General features: G+C 45.3%; 2 protein-coding genes across 3 annotated transcripts; both read right to left on the reverse strand.

The window, feature by feature from the left end:
- Positions 1–1,349: 1,349 nt before the first annotated feature.
- On the reverse strand, positions 1,350–18,109 carry LOC130928716 (differentially expressed in FDCP 6). 2 transcript variants are annotated; one of them, XM_057855440.1, is made up of 14 exons: positions 15,747–18,109; positions 15,616–15,664; positions 9,672–9,869; positions 9,127–9,267; positions 8,876–9,061; positions 8,571–8,801; positions 5,826–5,972; positions 5,653–5,761; positions 5,383–5,597; positions 2,388–2,495; positions 2,155–2,321; positions 1,882–2,071; positions 1,732–1,822; positions 1,350–1,671 (listed from the first exon to the last, which is right to left on the reverse strand). In XM_057855440.1, the coding sequence occupies exons 3-14, from the start codon at positions 9,765–9,767 to the stop codon at positions 1,460–1,462; spliced, it is 1,893 nt and encodes a 630-aa protein (XP_057711423.1). In that variant the 5' UTR covers positions 9,768–9,869; positions 15,616–15,664; positions 15,747–18,109; the 3' UTR covers positions 1,350–1,459. The 2 variants fall into 2 exon arrangements, with proteins under 2 accessions (XP_057711423.1, XP_057711422.1); XM_057855439.1 differs by lacking the exons at positions 15,616–15,664; positions 15,747–18,109 and having other exon boundaries at positions 9,672–10,059.
- LOC130928717 (tetraspanin-7-like) lies at positions 14,062–15,147 on the reverse strand. The gene has a single exon (XM_057855441.1). The coding sequence runs from the start codon at positions 15,145–15,147 to the stop codon at positions 14,062–14,064; it is 1,086 nt and encodes a 361-aa protein (XP_057711424.1).
- Positions 18,110–18,132: the final 23 nt, after the last annotated feature.

Genomic DNA, 18,132 nt, shown 5'->3' on the forward strand with positions numbered 1-18,132 from the left:
ATGGAAACAAAAATCCACATCTACTACCTTTTTTTCTTACAGTGTGTAACAGCAATATGATTATAAAATTGACAATTCTTATTTGAAAATTAAACAACACTTTAGTATGTTTTTGGATGAATCCCAGGTTGTATATCATAATATTGAGAACCACTTTTTTTTTTTTTTTTTTTTTTGAGAACTGGTGAGGATTTCTATTAAAATTGCCAAAATACGAGGTTATCGTTTCTTGGTTGGACTCCTGTGGGAACTTTGTGCAACTGCATCCTGTGGGCGCACTGACCTGGTTTCGTGGCAGTAAAACATGGGGAGATATTTGCCAAATATTCTCACAAATACATCCCCCGATTCACGCACGCAGGGCTGTCAACAGACTTGCAGGGGCCCTAGGGACAAGACACCATTATAGTTTTCTGAGTGAATCTCGGAACCATGCGGGCTCCAGTAGCTCTCCTGCAATATTAGCGGCGACTGTGGTGTAATTCAATGGAAGATTCATCTGAAAAATCCACCTTCACTCAGAAAACAGTGGCAAAATCATGGTCTGGGGTTACATCCAGTATGCGGGTGTGCAAAAGATCTGCAGGGTGGAAGGCAACATAAATAGTCTGAAATATCAACAAATATTAGCTGCCTCTTACATTTCCAACCATAAAAAGGGACAAATTCTGCAGCAGGATGGTGCTCCATCGCATACTGCAATCTCTACCTCAAAGTTCCTCAAGGCAAACAAGATTAAGATCCTCCAGGACTGGCCAGCCCAGTCACCAGATATGAACAGGATGAAAGAGGAAGCATGGAAGACGAAACCCAAGAATGTTGATGAACTCGGGAGGCATGCAAGATTGCTTTCTTTAATGTTCCTGGTGACTTGTATGACTCCTTTGCCAAACCGCATGGATGCAGCCCTTCAAGCCCATGGAAGTCATACAAAATATTAAATTTGGATCTCACAGCACCACTACTTAGTTCTCTTATGTAACATATTTTTGTATTTGAAGTACATTTTTTGTTCAATTTTCACACTACTTTCTGTAGGTGACAAAACTTTTGTCCTGCCAAAATTTGACCTTTATGTCTTCATTAAATGATTAATCTTTTTCTGTGAAACCAATAAATTTGTGTACATTTAACATCATTTGGGAGGGTCTTAGCTTTCATATGAGCCATTTTCTGAAACCAATTGAATAATTAAAAGTCAGGTTGTTAGCAATTGTCTCTACAAAATGGATAAGCGACAAGACTTTTGTCAGGGACTGTATGATTATTGTATCATAAGATAACTTATGTATTGAGCACTTAATGTTTTGTCTGGTGGCTGTACGTAGCATAAATTGGCAGGAGCCACATTCTTTCTCATACATTTTATTGATACAAAATATTTTTAAATTGCTTTGTCCTCAGGGAATGCACGAGTCATTCCAGCTCACCGTCACTGTAAATAGGTACCAGCTAGTGGTCATATTGTTCCGTTTGAGGTTTGCGCCGCCTCGTCCGAGTCGTCGGAAAGGTTGGCCGCCTCCACGTGTTCCTCCACCGCGTCCCGGTATTCCTCGGGCGCGTGGCTGTTTCGAGCGCCTCGGATCTTGAACTTGGAGATGAACTCGTTGCTGGCCAGTGCGCCTTCCTTCTTTGGGCACGTGTGTTTGGTGGAGCGTCGTTCCAAACGTTCTGCAAAAGATCCGTAATATCAGCTAGGTACTTCAGCTGGATTTGTTCGATTGGCGTCACCTCCGGGGCCGATGGGCTTCATGAGTCGGTTCAGTTGGACATTCCAGTGGCGGACGTGTTGACTGGCGTTCCTGAGCTTCTCTTGCACTTCCTGGAACAAGGCCGACAGGTTTAAGGAAACGGTTCGATCCGACGGCGAGACGTTCTGACCTCCAAATGCTGGTGGCTCCTCTGCCGCGACGCGCGCAGATCCTGAAGCTCCCGAGAGGCCGAGTGAAGGGCGTCGGGGGCGCCGAGGTCCGCGTCGGCGTCATCATCGGGGCCGAGGCTGCGCAGGACCTGCTGCTGCTCTTGGAGGAGCTGAAACTGTTGCTTCTTCTCTTCCTCAGCTTCCAGCAACCTAAAATCAGGGAGGATACGCCTTCCTGTTTTAAGTCAACTCTGACGGAAGTCCAATCGAGCATTTGCGTGCGTGTCGAAAACCTCTCCAGCTCCTGTCGTGCTCTCTCCTCCTCCATTCGCGCCTGAATCTCCATGTTGAGCGCGGCCTCCATCTTGCGCTGCGTGACCTCCAACTCTTGAATCCTCTGGCGCTGTTGCTCGGCCTCCTTAGCCCGCTCCTGCATCTCCGCCCGCATGCTCTCCCTCATCTGACCAGGCGAGACGTTTTCAATTCAGAGTAGTCGCGATCCACCGCTAGAAATCTCGGAGCTGACCATTTGTGCTTCTTCCAGTTGTCGCTCCAGTTCCATCTGCACCTCCCTTTGCTTTCTTCTTTCTCGTTCCTCCGCCTCCCGCCGTCGGCTTTCCAGTTCCCGCGCGTGCTACGGGAGACGACCGAAGAATACGTCACCCATTTAAACCGGAAAGACTGGCTGTGAATGCTCATCTTTCAGTGCCGTTGACGATGCTAGATCCGTCAAAATGGATCAGGTCTCTAGCGCCATCAATGGCAGCCAATGAGTAAGCACTGAAAAGAAAAATCATGATTTGTGCACGAAAGCATAGGCGGAGTTTAAAGGGGGGCCAGCCCCCCCCAGTGGCCGAAAAGAGTCATTGCATGTAACTGACTTTCCTATATATTGATTTTAAAATTAAGAGTTTTCCTGTAAAATACTGTCTATAAAAAATTGTAAAACACTAAAACGAACAACAAATGAATGAAATGAAAAAAAAAAAGATATTTTTATAATGGGTTTATATTATTTTTCGAACAGATCATGTGACTAGCTCCTTGGACGGTCATTTGCCTTGTTTAGACAAAACCACCTGAAGACCGAAGGCGCAAGATGAATATATGTGGGGTTTTTTTCAAATCTAAGCTTTCAAAAGCGACAACAATTACTGAGCAAGAACCAAACATTGAAAATGGTGGACAGAGTTTCAATTTACCCCACTAAAGACGCTAATTGTACAACAGCGCCACCACCGGTGCCTTGCCAATGTAGTTACCCCCATCAAAAATTGTATCCCCTGGCCGTGGGACCACACACACACACTAGTTATGTGTTAAGTCGACTCAAACAATTAATTGAAGCCAGAAAAGAACCACAGTTACAGTTGGGCAAATAAGTATTTAGTCAACCACTAATTGTGCAAGTTGTCCCACTTGAAAATATTAGAGCGGCCTGTTATTGTCAACATGGGTAAACCTTAACCATGAGAGACAATGTGGGGGAAAAAAACAAAAAATCAAATTCATTTGCAAATCATGGTGGAAAATAAGTATTTGGTCAATACCAAAAGTTCATCTCAATACTTTGTTATGTACCCTTTGTTGGCAATAACGGAGGCCAAACGTTTTCTGTAACTCTTCACAAGCTTTTCACACACTATTAATGGTATTTTGGCCCGCTCCTCTATGCAGATCTACTCTAGAGCAGTGATGTTTTGGGGCTGTCGTTGGGCAACACGGACTTTCAACTCCCTCCACAGATTTTCTATGAGGTTGAGATCTGGAAACTGGCTAGGCCACTCCAGGACCTTGAAATGCTTCTTATGAAGCCACTCCTTTGTTGCCCTGGCTGTGTGTTTGGGATCTTTGTCATGCTGAAAGACCCAGCCACGTCTCATCTTCAATGCCCTTGCTGATGGAAGGAGATTTTCACTGAAAATCTCTCGATACGTGGCCCCATTCTTTCCTTTACACAGATCAGTCGTCCTGGTCCCTTTGCAGAAAAAAAGCCCCAAAGCATGATGTTTCCACCCCCATGCTTCAAAGTGGGTATGGTATTCTTCGGATGCAATTCAGTATTCTTTCTCCTCCAAACACGAGAACCAGTGTTTCTACCAAAAAGTTCTATTTTGGGTTCATCTGACCATAACACATTCTCCCAGTCCTCTTCTGGATCATCCAAATGCTCTCTAGCGAACTGCAGACAGGCATGGATGTGTATTTTCTTCAGCAGAGGGACACGTCTGGCAGTGCAGGCAGATTTGAGTCCCTGGCGGCGCATTGTGTTGCTGATAGTAGCCTTTGTTACTGTGGTGCCAGCTCTCTGTAGGTCATTCACTAGGTCCCCCCGTGTGGTTCTGGGATTTTTGCTCACCGTTCTTGTTATCATTTTGACGCCCTGGAGTGAGATCTTGCATGGAGCCCCAGATCGAGGGAGATTATTAGTAGTCTTGTATGTCTTCCATTTTCTAATAATTGCTCCCACAGTTGATTTCTTTATATCAAGTGTTTTACCTTTTGCAGCTTCAGCCTTCCCAGCCTGGTGCAGGTCGACAATTTTGTCTCTGGTGTCCTTTGACAGCTCTTGGGTATTTGCCATAGTGGAGTTTGGAGTGTGACTGACTGAGGTTGTAGACAGGTGTCTTTTATACCGATAATGAGTTAAAACAGGTGCCATTAGTACAGGTAACGGGTGGAGCCTCGTTAGACCTCGTTAGAAGAAGTTAGATCTCTTCGACAGCCAGAAATCTTGCTTGTTTGTAAGTGACCAAATACTTATTTTCCACTCTAATTTGGAAATAAATTCTTTAAAAATCAAACTATGTGATTTTTCTGGGGTTTTTTCCACATTCTGTCTCTCATGGTTGAGGTTTACCCATGTTGACAATTACAGGCCTCTCTAATATTTTCAAGTAGAAGAACTTGCACAATTGGTGGTTGACTAAATACTTATTTGCCCCACTGCATGTATTTCGGACATCAACATTTATTAAATCCGAGAAACTCCATATGGGACTTGAATTACAGTAATAACAGTTATAGGTCATACTAAGAGTAAAACAGTAATGCATTGCCTTATTTTACGTTCAGTACGTACAGTATGTTACGTTATTCAACAGAAACAAAAGTTGTTTTTTTGAAGGATGGGCCATGCTTTAAAACCCTGTAGATAACTACATCACCAAAACATGGAAATCAAGCAAATCAGTACAGCACAGTGGCTCCGCCCAGGGGATACAATTTTTGACGGGGGTAACTATATTGGCACAACACCGGCACGTGTACCATATTCAATGGGTGACGATCTTGACAAAAAGCATAGCTGTCCTAAGCAGCCTTATTTAGAATTCCCCTCGAGAATGATGGGACACAAAAAATGCTCATTTTCAACTTATTATTATAAATATTCTTGTAAGTTAGTTTTATTGTTGACTCTGTGTTTCAGGGTCATCAACATGTTGTGCCCCCCCCCAACCCCCGCCCCTAAAGTCAAACTCCTCCTATGCACGAAAGGGTAAAGAACCTCCAAGTCTGACCTGTATGATGTTCTCAATCTCCAGGTCCTGCCGCTCCTTGTCAGTTCGCTCCACCTCCAGGGTGCTGGAGTCCTCCGATTGGCTGCTGCAGCTGCTGCGGGCGCTGCAACTGCGCTCCCGTTGGCTGTGCTCCCTCTGAACCCGCCTCTTGGCCTTCAGCTCACGGTGCAGCGACGGCTTCCCCTCGCTCTGAAGCCGTAGGGCCGTCTGCACGGCTGGACGCGTGCGCATTCAGTAGTGTCACACAGATACCGATAACAGTACACCAACCTTGCGTCCACTCGACTTTCTGTCTCTGGTCCGAAGCGCTAATCTCGAAAGTTTTGTTGTGAGTTTTGACGCAAAACAAGCAACGTTTTCCCTCTCTGTCCGGAATCGGCTGGAATGACGCAAAAAGTTTCAAGTGAGCATTTCGAGGTTTCGAATATTTCATCCCGACTGACCTCGATGACGCAAGTCTTGTCTAGCAGGATCTCCCCCCGCTTGTCTTTCAGGTCCTCGCCGACGTAGTAGGCCATGGAGGACGGCTTGAGCACGAACCAGCGCTCTGTCCAGTTCCGCCGCACGTGTCCCTTTTTCCACATGTAGCCCTGCCAGCACAGTGGATGAGTTTAGGACCGTTTCGCTTATGAAGGAGATTGTACTTTTTCTCGTAGGCACCGTCCAACTGTTTGCATGACTCTCACACACTTAATATAATTAATCAAGAAATAGTATTGTTTCTTGTATTTACTGTTGGACTGTTTGTATTACTTTAACACGCCCAATACAAATTAAATAGCACTTATACCACAGTTTCAGGAAAACAAGCAGAAGATAGGGCATAAAAGAACAGTCCAGAACAAATAGCGGGACGCCCTGTACCAACACAAGGAGCACCGGGGAACACCTGATATCCAACTGAAAACACGACTGATAAGACTCCAAGAGCCCCTTTGACGCTGAGGTGGTCAAATCCACAACCCTCGTTGCCCGGACAACAGTAACTCCCGAATCCTCCTATCCAATCCACAAACAGACAATAATCTCAAACACACCCTTCTTCCTGCCAACAGCCCGCCCTGTGAGAGCCTTCAACTGAATGTTTAACTACACTCACCGGCCACTTTATTAGGTACACCTGTCCAACTGCTCGTTAACACTTAATTTCTAATCAGCCAATCACATGGCGGCAACTCGGTGCATTTAGGCATGTAGACATGGTTTAAGACAATCTCCTGCAGTTCAAACCGAGCATCAGTATGGGGAAGAAAGGTGATTTGAGTGACTTTGAACGTGGCATGGTTGTTGGTGCCATAAGGGCTGGTCTGAGTATTTCAGAAACTGCTGATCTACTGGGATTTTCACGTACAAACATCTCTAGGGTTTACAGAGAATGGTCCGAAAAAGAAAAAATATCAAGTGAGCGGCAGTTCTGTGAGCGGGAATGCCTTGTTGATGCCAGAGGTCAGAGGAGAATGGCCAGACTGGTTCGAGCTGATAGAAAGGCAACAGTGACTCAAATAACCACCCGTTACAACCAAGGTAGGCAGAAGAGCATCACTGAACGCACAGTACATCGAACTTTGAGGCAGATGGGCTACAGCAGCAGAAGACCACGCCGGGTGCCACTCCTTTCAGCTAAGAACAGGAAACTGAGGCTACAATTTGCACAAGCTCATCGAAATTGGACAGTAGAAGATTAGAAAAACGTTGCTTGGTCTGATGAGTCTCGATTTCTGCTGCGACATTCGGATGGTAGGGTCAGAATTTGGCGTCAACAACATGAAACCATGGATCCATCCTGCCTTGTATCAATGGTTCAGGCTGGTGGTGGTGGTGTAATGTTGTGGGGAATATTTTCTTGGCACTCTTTGGGCCCCTTGGTACCAATTGAGCATCATTGGAACGCCACAGCCTACCTGAGTATTGTTGCTGACCATGTCCATCCCTTTATGAACAAAATGTACCTAACTTCTGATGGCTACTTTCAGCAGGGTAATGCACCATGTCATAAAGCTGGAATCATCTCAGACTGGTTTCTTGAAAATGACAATGAGTTCACTGTACTCAAATGGCCTCCACAGTCACCAGATCTCAATCCAATAGAGCATCTTTGGGATGTGGTGGAACGGGAGATTCGCATCATGGATGTGCAGCCGACAAATCTGCACCAAGTGTGTGATGCCATCATGTCAATATGGACCAAACTCTCTGAGGAATGCTTCCAGCACCTTGTTGAATCTATGCCACGAAGAATTGAAGCAGTTCTGAAGGCAGAAGGGGGTCCAACCCGTTACTAGCATGGTGTACCTAATAAAGTGGCCGGTGAGTGTAAGTGTCAGGGAAGCTCAACTTTGAACTCCAAGACAAGTGTTACCTCGATAGCTCGATTTAGAGAAACGAATACGACCCCAACCATGGATTGCGCTTCTTCGAAGACTTTATAAACAAGAGCTCTCGGGTACAAAATGATGTGACCCAGCCAGGAGCTGTGATCACCCAGAAAGTACGAAGAAGTACAATAGAGGCTAGACATTTATACTGTTGAAAGGGCAGTGCCGAACCCCACAGTGAAACGAAACTTACTCAGAAACGAAACTTATCATCTCACCAACCTGGGTATTTTTCCCATACAAAAATACTGTATAATTGAGGTGAGACCTTGAACACCGGTCCCGGCTAGAAAGATGATAAGAAACCACAGTCCTCCCTTGTATTCATTCAGGACATATTGAAAAACATAGGAACATAACAGAACATATTTGGGAATATGGTGATACAGTCTACTGTAGTCAAGGCCATGAGAAGGCACACTCAACAGATTAATGCTACAATGTTCTCATGCAAGCATAACAAAAGCATACAAAATATGATGTAAAATGGTTGTGTTTTAAGCATGAATAAAATTCTCTCACACTAAGCGTTGTCATTTTTCTCGGGAACTTTTTTTTTACTTCTGATATGGTGACCCTGGAATGAGTTTGCCTCCTCGCCTGAGTCTGTGTCGCGGTGGCCCTTTTTTAAACCTCTCAAAATGGAGTCAGTAAAAATGGTTATGACTAAGGTGAACGCGTGGAGTTTGGCCTTCTGGCCGGATTGCAGGTCCCGCGGGTCTGGTGGTTGGGTTAGCGTGATTCCGGCGGTCTGGCAGGAAGGTCAGATTCCTTCACTTAAAAAAACAAACAAACGCGGGTTGGTATACGAACCCTCTTCAGGACGTTGTGGTACATCTCCAGGAAAACCTCGTTCAAGGCCAGGCGGAAGGCCTCCACACTGGACACCCGCAGCAGGTGTCCGGCGTCCATGTGCTCCAGGAAGCTCCAGACAGACATGCCCGTCTCGTGCAGTGCGGGATTCTGGGATACCAGGTCCTCCAATGGTTTGCCGTCCCACTCCTGACTCATGGCGCTGCAGATTTTCTTGAGAAGATACTCCACCTTGTAATCAGTATGGATTTCAATGAGTTTTCACTAGTAGACATTCACTCTTAACCTCAAGAGACAACATCCACCTCCTCCGGGATCATGACCAGCGGGTAGCGATCCTCGGAGAGAAGGTTGAACAGACAAAAGAGCTTGAAGCAGTTCCTCTCAGACAGCAGCGCCCCCTCGGGCGGCGGTCCCTTGCGGTTCTTCTTCACGGTCATCATCCAGCACAGGTCGTCAAACCTCTCCTTGTCAAACATGCCTTCCTTCACCTGCAACACGCCGCCTCGTATTAGACACGATAAACGCTAACGCCCGCGCGTTCTCGGGACACAACCTTATCAAGGATGTATTTATTGAGGTACGGCATGTAGCCGTGGTTGGACACGGGCCCGTCGTCGTCGTCCTGGAAGTGCTCCTCCAAAGCCACCGGGTCGTGCGGGATGTTCAGGACCGTGTAGAGGTTGTGGGAAAGCACCTGAACAAACGACTAGTGGATTAGTGCTTTACAGTATGACGTCGATATACGAAAAAAAGTTCGGATAGCCCTGATTTAGCGCTTTCTGCAAGGGTGTGCCACTGTCAATGAAAAGAATTAAAGGTCAACACATGCAAGCGTGCATACAGCTAGCAGCGATTGCGACATGTCAGGACAGCTTTCCAACAAGTTCCCCGGATTCTTTTCACCTAGCGGAGCTTCGACTCTAACGAGTAAGGAGCATTCAAAACAACAGTTTTGAAAGTCACGTTGGCGTACAATGTTTGGACTTGAGGTAACACTCACTCCACAGAGGAATCAGAGAAGCGTAAACAGAAAAAAAGATGCCCTTTGCTCCCTTCCCGTTAAATCGCCGTCCACATAGTGAAAGCATTCCAGCTTACCTTCAGCTGAGATTTGGAGACCTTTCCACACTTCTCCACATCAAGCGAGGTGAAGGCATACCAGATGGACTTGAGAAGCTCCGATTTGAAGTCCATGTTTTTTTTTTTCCTCTTCCCACCCCCTCCTCGCGCGCGGCTCAGCTGGCTAACATGTCCCGCGACTGCAGCGGAATGTGGGCCAGGCGGCGCTCACGCGCGCTACGGTGCAAAGAGCAAAAACATGTCACCAGATGTGGACCAGCATTTTTAAAGAACTTTTTTTCCCCTCTCCCCACAAAAAAATGAGTGTGTCATTCTCGACTATTTACATGAGAAATAATAAAAATCAAAAGTGGGACTACTTTCCGGATAGATTGCTTAAATTCCTCCCAGTCTTAACTGAGACGCAAATAAGAGGATTTACAAACCACGCCCATATTTAGTGATGTCACCATTTAAAGCTCATTGGCTGCCATTGACGGCGATACAGTTGTATGAAAAAGTATCTGATTCTTTTGGAATTTCTCACATTTCTGCAAAAAATCAGCACCAAATGTGAGCTGCTCTGTCAAAATCACACAGATGAAAAAATAATGTCTGCTTTAACTAAAACCACCCAAACATTTATAGGTTGTCATATTTTATTGAGGATAGTATGCAAACAATGACAAGGGGGAAAAATAAGTAAGTGAACCATCATATTTAATATTTTGTGGCCCCATTTTTGGCAGCAAGAACTTCAATTAGACACTTCCTGTAGCGGCAGATCAGTCTGGCACATCGATCAGTCTAATCTTAGCCCCATTCTTCTCTACATACAGTGGGGCAAATAAGTATTTAGTCAACCACTAATTGTGCAAGTTCTCCCACTTGAAAATATTAGGGAGGCCTGTAATTGTCAACATGGGTAAACCTCAACCACGAGAGACAGAATGTGGAAAAAACAACATAAAATCACATTGTTTGATTTTTAAAGAATTTATTTGCAAATCCTGGTGGAAAATAAGTATTTGGTCAATACCCAAAGTTCATCTCAGTACTTTGTTATTTACCCTTTATTGGCAATAAGGGAGGCCAAACGTTTTCTGTAACTCTTCACAAGATTTTCACACCCCGTTGCTGACATTTTGGCCCATTCCTCTATGCAGATCTCCTCTAGAGCAGTGATGTTTTGGGGCTGTCGTTGGGCAACACGGACTTTCAACTCCCTCCACAGATTTTCTATGAGGTTGAGATCTGGAGACTGGCTAGGCCACTCCAGGACCTTGAAATGCTTAATACGAAGCCACTCCTTTGTTGCCCTGGCTGTGTGTTTGGGATCATTGTCATGCTGAAAGACCCAGCCACGTCTCATCTTCAATGCCCTTGCTGATGGAAGGAGATTTTCACTCCAAATCTCTCGATACATGGCCACATTCTTTCCTTTACACAGATCAGTCGTCCTGGTCCCTTTGCAGAAAAACAGCCCCAAAGCATGATGTTTCCACCCCTATGCTTCACAGTGGGTATGGTGTTCTTCGGATGCAATTCAGTATTCTTTCTCCTCCAAACACGAGAACCAGTGTTTCTACCAAAAATTTCTATTTTGGGTTCATCTGACCATAACACATTCTCCCAGTCCTCTTCTGGATCATCCAAATGCTCCCAAGCGAACCGTAGACGGGCCTGGACGTGTACTTTCTTCAGCAGGGGGACATGTCTGGCAGTGCAGGATTTGAGTCCCTGGCGGCGCATTGTCTTACTGATAGTAGCCTTTGTTACTGTGGTCCCAGCTCTCTGTAGGTCATTCATTAGGTCCCCCTGTGTGGTTCTGGGATTTTTGCTTACCGTTCTTGTTTTCATTTTGACGCTACAGGATGAGATCTTGCATGGAGCCCCAGATCGAGGGAGATTAGCAGTGGTCTTGTATGTCTTCTATTTTCGAATAATTGCTCCCACAGTTAATTTCTTTACACCAAGCGTTTTACGTATCGCAGCTTCAGCCTTCCCAGCCTGGTGCAGGTCGACAATTATGTCTCTGGTGTCCTTTGACAGCTCTTTGGTATTTGCCATAGTGGAGTTTGGAGTGTGACTGACTGAGGTTGTAGACAGGTGTCTTTTATACCGATAATGAGTTAAAACAGGTGCCATTAATACAGGTAACGAGTGAAGCCTCGTTAGACCTCGTTAGAAGAAGTTAGACCTCTATGACAGCCAGAAATCTTGCTTTTTTTGTAGGTGATCAAATACTTATTTTCCACTCTAATTAGGAAATAAATTCTTTAAAAATCAAACAATGTGATTTTCTGTTTTTTCTTTCTCCATATTCTGTCTCTCGTGGTCGAGGTTTACCCATGTTGACAATTACAGGCCTCTCTAACCTTTTCAAGTAGGAGAACTTGCACAGTTGGTGGTTGACTAAATACTTATCTGCCCCACTGTACCTGCTGTAGTTCAGTCAGATTCCTGGGATGTCTGGCATGAATCACTGTCTTTAGGTCATGCCACAGCATCTCAATGGGGTTCAAGTCTGGATTTTGTCACTCCAGAACGTATATTTTGTTCTTGTGAAACCATTCTGAAATGTATTTACTCCTGTGTTTTGGATCATTGTCTTTTTGCAGCATCCATCCAACTGTCTGACAGACGGCCTAAGGTTTTCCTGTAACATCCTGATAAACTTTTGAGCAAAACAGCCCCAAATCATGATGCTCCGAGGTGTTGATGTTGGTGAGCTGTTCCATTTTTCCTCCACACGACATTACGTGTTACTCCCAAACAATTCAACTTTGGTTTTATCAGTCCACAAAATATTTTGCCATAATTTCTGTGGAGTGTCCAAGTGCCTTTTTACGAACATTAAACAAGCAACAATGTTGTTGTTTTTTTTTTTTTTTTTTTTAGACAGCAGTGGCTTCCTCCCTGGAGTCCACCCATGAAAACCATTGTTGGTCATAGTTTTACATATAATTGATCTGTGCACAGAGATATTGGACTGTCAGTGATTTCTTTTCGTGTTTAGCAGACACTCTAGGGTTCTTTTTTACCTCTCTGAGTATTCTGCGATGAACTCTTGGCGTCATCTTTGGTGGATGGCCCCTCCTTGGGAGAGAAGCAACAGTGCCAAACTCTCTCAATTTGTAGACTTCTCTGACTGTCGAATGATGAACTTCCAGACTTTAAGAGATGGTTTTGTATCCTTTCCCAGCTTTATACAAATCAAAAATCCTTGATTGCAGGTCTTCAGATATTTCTTTTGACCGAGCCGTGATGCACATCTGACAATGCTTCTCATCAAGACATTTCTTACCAGGTGTGTGTTTTATAGTGGGCAGGGCAACTTTAAACCACTCATCAGTGATTGGGCAAACACCTGACTTAAAATGTTTGGTAAAAATTAGTTTGTTGCTCTTTAAGTCTCCTTAGGCAGAGGCTTCACTTACTTATTTTTCCCCCCCTTCTGTCATTGTTTGCATGCTATCCTTATTATAATATGAAAATGTGTAAATGTTTGGGTGGTTTTAGTTAAAGCAGACACTGTATTTTCATCTGTGTGATTTTGACAAAAGATCAGATCACATTTGATGGGTGATTTTAAGCAGAAATGTGAGAAATTCCAAAAAGGTTCAGATACATTTTCATACAACTGTAGATGTCCGACCCATTTTAAACGGGAGCGCTGACAATCTCTATTGCAGTTATTCAGTTAAGCTAATTATTGATGACAATGACATTCTATTTATTTTGGGACAGGGATGCTAATGCTAACTACTTGTGTGTTTTTGTGAGGGCGAGACACAGTTGGGTTGAACAAGGCCAGCGCAGTCAAGCGCAAGCCTCGCTAGACAGACTACAATGTAGGCTAATCAATAGCATAATTAGGTCCTGAAAATGGAGCGCTGATACAGGAGATAAGAGCTGAAAACTTGGAGGTTCTAATAATGTGCTCGCTGTTTGCAATTATGTACACTGCCATCATTCATAACCTTCATGGTTGGGTCGATATCATAATCTGCAAGCAAAGAGATTGATTTTGCGGACACGTGATACTTTCATCCATGCTTTATTGTTTTACAGATACATCATAGAAAAGATAGGCGTACACAAAGTCACATTTTGATGATCTATTCAGACAACATCAAAGACAGACTAGCAAACATTTCACAGATGTTTTTTTTTGGGGGGGGGGGAAGCACCATTCACCGCTCTCCTTGTGTGATTTCCATGCAGGAAAATGTCAACATGCATTAAACTACACCGCAATGATAGTGAAATCTTTAAAATTTAAATTAGGTTTTCATATTAACTCATTCGTTACCATGGAAGACGGTAGACGTCCAATCCATTTGAACTGGGAAGGTTGGTGGCGATCATTCGGCCTTCCCGGTTTAAAGGGGTTGGACGTCTATCGCCGTCAATGGCGGCTAAGGAGTTAATTTCCAACTGCGCGTTGGCGCGGCGCGAGCCTGTTGGCCAAAAGACACGCCAAAGTGATCCCGCCGATTTGAGTGAATGCCAATCCCAGCACGGTGGCGGCGATGTGGAACACGTTATCGTTGACCAGGCTGAAGACTTTCCGGAAGCATCCGTGGGGGTGGATGCCGGCGGCGACCACTCCCTCGTTGTCCTCGGAGGGCAGCGGCCTGTTCCTGCAGCCTTTGCGCCGCATGCAGCAGCTGTCCGGCAAGGACCCCAAGGTGCCGTTCTCAACGGTCAGGACGTTCGTGTGCTGGAGCGCCCAATCCGAAGTTAGCCAATCGCGCCATCCTTCGGCGCCGCAGCAGCGCAGCGCCCTCTGTAGGCCATCCAGCGCGTCGGCGCGACCTTCGTCCTCGGCGTAGCCGGCCACCGCTCGCTGCAGGCCGCTACGAAACCCTCCGGCGATGTCTTCTCGGTAGAAGAGACCGCAGAGTCCGCCGGCTAAACCCGCCACCAGCGCGGCGAGCTGGAAGAAGCCGTACGCCCTCAGCACGTACGGGAGATTGGCCGCTACCCCGAGGCAACCCAGGAATCCCCAAATGGTGACGGCCGCCCCGGTGGTCAGCAGGATGACGGGTGCGTTCGGGTAGCGGTTAGAGGACAGCAGCATGAAGTCAGCCAGGGAAATCTGCGCCCATACGCCCAGGGTGAAGAGCGCCAAACCAGCCGCCCAAAAGAGGCAGCTGAAGGTCAGAAGACCCAGTCGGAGGAGATGCATGATTCCTACCGAGCGCCGGCAAGGAGCAGCGGCGGCAGGGACTGCAGGCGCAGGAGCTGGGGGGACCCTAAGTGTCTCCGGAGGCAAAGAGAGACGCCGACACTGCTGCTGCTGGAGAAAGAGATAGTCCTCCTGTTCCTGGTGGGGGGGCAGCAGATAACCGGGGATAGCGGAGGCGCGTCGAGGGTACGGCGGCGGGGTTAGGAGGTTGAGGCTCCGTGGGGAGGACAGTCTCCGGACGGCTAGCTGCTCACAATCCCGGTCCGCGGCATGCCTGCTGGGGCTCGGCCGGACAGAGAAAGACTGCAGTGGAGAGCTCATCGTCTCCGCTTGGGCTTTATCTACTCTCCATTTACACCTTCATTCCCCTCCTCTTCTTTATGACCGGTTATTAATCCGCCACCTGCACCGCCAACGCCAGCCGGGGCGTAAATCTCAATGAATGTCGGTTGCGTTATCTGCATCCCCAGACGGGGGTAATACGGCCGATTTGCGTGTTTATTCTGGGCGTCCTTTCCGAATAAATGGACGCCATCGAGGGAAAACCTGACGCCGGTCCGAAAAAAAAAAAAAAAAAAACGGTAATCAACTCGCGCACGCCCTCTCCTGGCAGGCTTTGACCTCATCGTTTCTTAACATTGAGTACCATTGACTATGATAGACATCCAATCACATGGCTCTTAAAAACAGGCTCATAAAATTCTCACACATTGCGAATTTGCAAATATTAATTACATCTAATAATTTCCAAGTAGAAGCAAACAGAGTATCGTGAAAATATCAACTCACCACATTTCGCGCGTATGATGATTGTTTTCCACCGCACGTAGAAGCAGGCCTGCCAAAGAAATTAAATTTTTCATAATTCATGCAAACTCCATTTTAAGTGCGCTCTGTGATTACAACGGAAAATGAGTCACCTGACATGCATGGCTTGTGATTTAAGTCTCCTTTTTATAGCAGCTTTCTGAAAATAGCTTCAGTAGAGGGCATTTGCAGCCATCGAGAAAGGAACCTAAAAAAAAACGCAAATAAAAAAAATTCTGCAATCCTGTCAGATAATGCTCAATTTCTCCCAGAAAATGATTGCAATTACAAATGCTTTGGGAGTAATATCTTCATTTATTTCGCTTGCAATGAAAAAACAGAAAAGAGAATGAAAAAGAAGAGATTAAATCATTATCATTTTACACAAAACTTCAAAAATGGGCCGGACAGAAGTATTGGCACCCTTAGCCTTATACTTGGAAGCACAACCATTAGACAAAATAACTGCGAACAACCGCTTCCGGTACTAATCAATGAGTTGAGAATTTTAGGCCATTGTTCTTTGGCCAACTGCTCCAGGTCTCTGAGATTTAAAGAGTGCCCTCTCCAAACTGCCATTTTCAGATCGCTCCACAGGTGTTCTGGAATCATTGCTGGCCACTTTAGAAGTCTCCACCGCTTTCTTTCAAACTATTTTCTAGTGCTTTTTGAAGTGTTTTGGGTCATTGTCCTGCTGGAAGACGCATGACCTCTGAGGGAGACACAGCTTTCTCACACTGGGCCCATTATTTTGCAAAATTTGTTGGTAGTCTTCAGACTTCATAATGCCATGCACACGGTCAAGCAGTCCAGGGCCTGAGGCAGGAAAGCGACCCCAAAACATCAGGGAACCTCCACCAAGTTTGACTGTGGGGACAGTGTTCTTTTCTTTGAAGGCCTCGGTTTTTTTCCTGTAAACTCCAACCCTTTTCCCATAAAGCCTTACTTTTGTCTCATCTGACCAGAGAACATTCTTCCATAAAATTTTTGGTTTTCTCAGGTACAGTGGGGTAAATATGTATTTAGTCAACCACTAATTGTGCAAGTTCTCCTACTTGAAAATATTAGAAAGGCCTGTAATTGTCAACATGGGTAAACCTCAACCATAAGAGACAAAATGTGGTGAAAAAAAACAGAAAATCACATTATTTGATTTTTAAAGAATTTATTTGCAAATCATGGTGGAAAATAAGTATTTGGTCAATACCAAAAGTTCATCTCAATACTTTGTTATGTACCCTTTCTTGGCAATAACGGAGGCCAAACGTTTTCTGTAGCTTTTCACACACTGTTGCTGATATTTTTGGCCCATTCCTCCATGCAGATCTCCTCTAGAGCAGTGATGTTTTGGGACTGTCGTTGGGCAACTTGGACTTTCAAATCCCTCCACAGATTTTCTATGGGGTTGAGATCTGGAGACTGGCTAGGCCACTCCAGGACCTTGAAATGCTTCTGACGAAGCCATTCCTTTGTTGCCCTGGCTGTGTGTTTGGGATCATTGTCATGCTGAAAGACCCAGCTACGTCTCATCTTCCATGCCCTTGCTGATGGAAGGAGATTTTCACTCAATATCTCCCGATACATGGCCCCATTTGTTCGTTCCTTTACACAGACCAGTTGTCCTGGTTCCTTTGCAGAAAAACAGCCCCAAAGCATGTTTCTACCCCCATGCTTCACAGTGTGTATGGTGTTCTTCAGATGCAATTCAGTATTCTTTCTCCTCCAAACACTAGCACCTGTGTTTCTACCAAAAAGTTGACCATAACACATTTTCCCAGTCCTCTTCTGGATCATCTAAATGCTATCTAGCGAACCGCAGATGGGCCTGGATGTGTACTTTCTTCAGCAGGGGGACATGTCTGGCAGTGCAGGATTTGAGTCCCTGGCGGCGCATTGTGTTACTGATAGTAGCCTTTGATACTGTGGTCCCAGCTCTCTTTATGTCATTCACTAGGTCCCCCCCCCGGTGTGGTTCTGGGATTTTTGCTCACCGTTCTTATCATTTTGACGCCCTGGAGTGAGATCTTGCATGGAGCCCCAGATCGAGGGACATTATTTGTAGTCTTGTATGTCTTCCATTTTCTAATAATTGTTGATTTCTTTATATCAAGCATTTTACCTATTGCAGATTCAGCCTTCCCAGCCTGCTGCAGGTCCACAATTTTGTCTCTGGTGTCCTTCGACAGCTCTTTGGTCTTGGCCATAGAATAGTTTGGAGTGTGACTGACTGAAGTTGGAGACAGGTGTCTTTTATACCAATAATGAGTTAAAACAGGTGCCATTAATACAGGTAACAAGTGGAGCCTCATTAGACCTCGTTAGAAGAAGTTAGACCTCTTTGACAGCCAGAAATCTTGCTTGTTTGTAGGTCACCAAATAAGTCACTATTATTGGTCACTAATATTTTAAATAATTCTTTAAAAATCAAACAATGTGATTTTCTGTTTTTTTTCACATTCTGTCTCTCATGGTTGAGGTTTACCCATGTTGACAATTACA

The sequence above is a fragment of the Corythoichthys intestinalis genome, chromosome 13 (assembly GCF_030265065.1).
Source record: "Corythoichthys intestinalis isolate RoL2023-P3 chromosome 13, ASM3026506v1, whole genome shotgun sequence".
Lineage (NCBI taxonomy): Eukaryota > Metazoa > Chordata > Actinopteri > Syngnathiformes > Syngnathidae > Corythoichthys > Corythoichthys intestinalis.